At 36.7% G+C, this 2,735-nt stretch overlaps 1 protein-coding gene across 2 annotated transcripts in view; it reads right to left on the bottom strand.

The window, feature by feature from the left end:
* Positions 1-2,735, bottom strand: part of WDR26 (WD repeat domain 26) — a 44,474-nt gene that overhangs the window by 29,732 nt on the left and 12,007 nt on the right. For both annotated transcript variants that reach the window (XM_007454476.1, XM_007454477.1), the window contains exon 6: positions 1,974-2,130. In XM_007454476.1, the coding sequence (XP_007454538.1) occupies positions 1,974-2,130 (157 nt within the window). The remainder of the gene's footprint in view (positions 1-1,973; positions 2,131-2,735) is intronic.

The following is a 2,735-nucleotide window of genomic DNA, read 5'->3' as shown; positions in this document are numbered from 1 at the left end:
AAAAGAGGAGGAGCCTGAGGAGTAGCCAGGAGTAAAACCGAGTCTGGAAAAAGGAAAAGCTTCACGGCAAAGCAGTCGAATGCTACAGAAATGCTAAGATGTAGGTTGGAAAGAAGCCATTGGATTTAATAAAGATGTTGTTCTTTACCAACACCAGGAACAGTCCTGGTGGTGTGTTGGCTGCATAAAACCTAATACTACAGAAATCTGAAGGGTGAAGAAGTAGCAAGGAAGGCAACTATTTTAAGAAGTGGGCTCTATGGGGGTGGGGGGGGGCGTGGGCAGTAATAACCAGGAAGAGTACAGAATCAAAGTTTTGTTTTGTTTTTAGAAGGTTATAGGAAAGACCTTCCAATCGTCAATGGTTATTTCTGAGGAGCAAGAACTCTTTCATTCTTATGTAACACTTCAGAGTGCTTTCTATGCAGGTTTATAGGAGTTTGATCCCTGATCTGAGGGGTGGAAAAAGTCAGACTAAATACTGTCCATCATTTACTTTCACAGGTACTGGTATAGAAGTTGAAGCACCTAAGAAAAATGTAGGTCATGTGCTCATAACATTGCAGTTTCCAAACAGGAAGGCAAGCTCTCAGCTTACTGACACCTCTTGAACCATGAAGTCTACCATATATACCTTTCAATGTATTCCACCACCAATAAATTCATGAACCAAAAAAAATTCGGGTTCACAATCGCCTTAATTTTAACATTGATCTCAAATTCCCTAAAGGAGCTATAAAATATGAAACCAGATAGCCTTTTAATCTATTATCTCCTCCTACCTCTATTCAACTTAAACAAAAAGACTTAAAAATTCTCTTAAGCAAATCAGAGAGCACTGTTAAAGAATAACAAGGGATAAAGGAAAAAAGATCTCTAATCACTTTCTTTAAGTACACCACGTAATTATCCAATACTTTAAGATAACTAAGACTTAAGTAATTTATGGCCAATAGTTCAATTATTACTAGTTTTTAAATTGCAATGGGGGAGGGTGAAGTGAGAATCCAACTACATTTGAAAGTAGTTTATGCCCAAGTAAAAGATGATCTTAAATCGTAGTGCATATATGCACACGTATATGAGTTTTATGGTTATTCAGAAATTCCTTGTTTTTCCAAAGCTCTCATACTTATACATTTTTGTTCTTCCTATGCATGTTATTTTCAGTAGTTCTCTGAGGATATTTGACAAAAGAAACTGAGCATGTGCACTGCAGCTGTTATGTCTGGTTCACCAGACCCAAATAATTTTCTTCCTGGAGTTTGAAAGATTTCACAAGTCATTTTTCAGTATCTTAAAAATTAAAGCTCTGCTGAAATTTTGGAGATCACTGTTCAAATAGTAGGGACTTTTCTACTCAAAACACTCCTACCATCGAAAGTGAAGCCAGAATTCTTCAAAGTTAAATTATGTAGATGGGTAGGTATGATAAAACCCAAGCCAGAAAGTTAATACCTGTTGCTCTAAACATTTCTAGTTGAAAGGTCACTTTCAACTAAAGAGCAGAACTTTCATTATGAAAAAAGTATTTCCATGACCTTTACGAGCAGAAAATAATTTGGGCTATAGTTAAAACAGCCATAATGTCCAGGAAAAAGAAAAAATCACTAAGTGATCTCTGGCATCCAAGGACAGTAAACACTTCAATCACTGGCATTCTTATACAATATCACTTACAAATCCTTAAAAAAATGGCCAGATATAGAAAATGACCAACCAAACCCACAGGCAAATAAAGGCAAAACAGGCTTTCCAGCTTCAGTTCTCAAGGACTGGTTTCCTATGTAAACATATACAAATTTCTCTTAATTGTCAACTTCAAGAGTTCTAGCTGTACTTGTGAATATGCTAAAGCAAACATGAATTGTTTTACGGTGACAGGATAAAACTCTAAAAAAACATTTTAATAAAGTTCATAAGTGAGACCATAAAAGGTTAGCCTACTTTAGAATGTGAAGTTTTTCTCTTACCTACTACAAACATGATCTATAAGCAGAGACACAGAATCTAGATTATTATCAAGTTTCGTATTGTGATATAGGCACCGATCCCTTTGTAGTTCCACCGCCTGCCGCAGGAGAGTTTGTAAACGCCGTGGAGGAAGCATCACTGATGGTGGTAAATAGGCTTTAATAGAAGATATTTTTAAAAAGAGAAATAAAAATTAAAATTAAAAAAACAAAACAGTTTACTTTTATTTAGGACATCTGACTCTTCTGCTGTACTTGCCCTTACTGTAATAATACCATGTCCCTTAAACAGAGCAGTTCTGGGCGGTATAACATGTAAGCTTCATGAATATCTGTCAGCACCTATAGCTAGGTTGCCACTAGAATGGAATACACTTGGGCAGGAGGGCTTTAATTTGCATGTGCATCCCCTAGAACAACAACAAAACCCAACAACAACAACAACTCAGCAAAAAATAAAAGGGCAGTGATGACGAAAAGAAAATCTAGAGATAACTGTGTCCCAGAGGGAGATGAAGCATCACTACAAGTATAGGAAAAATACCCACTTAACAAAGAGCGGGACAAAATGTTGGAACAAGTCAAGTTCCAGGTCCCATCAAATTGCTTCTAATGCCAAGGATAGTGTGAAAATTCAGGGAATATAACTGGAGTTTTGATTATAGATACCAATCTATTCCAATCCTTCAAGGCTTACACCTCCACAACCACATGGTCTTCTGATTCTTAGGATCTCCACTCCCACACCTCAAATGAAAACAC

Source organism: Lipotes vexillifer, unplaced genomic scaffold (genome assembly GCF_000442215.2).
Source record: "Lipotes vexillifer unplaced genomic scaffold, Lipotes_vexillifer_v1.1 scaffold634, whole genome shotgun sequence".
NCBI lineage: Eukaryota > Metazoa > Chordata > Mammalia > Artiodactyla > Lipotidae > Lipotes > Lipotes vexillifer.
Note: the sequence above shows the minus strand (reverse complement) of the source record. Positions and strands in the feature narration are given on the sequence as shown.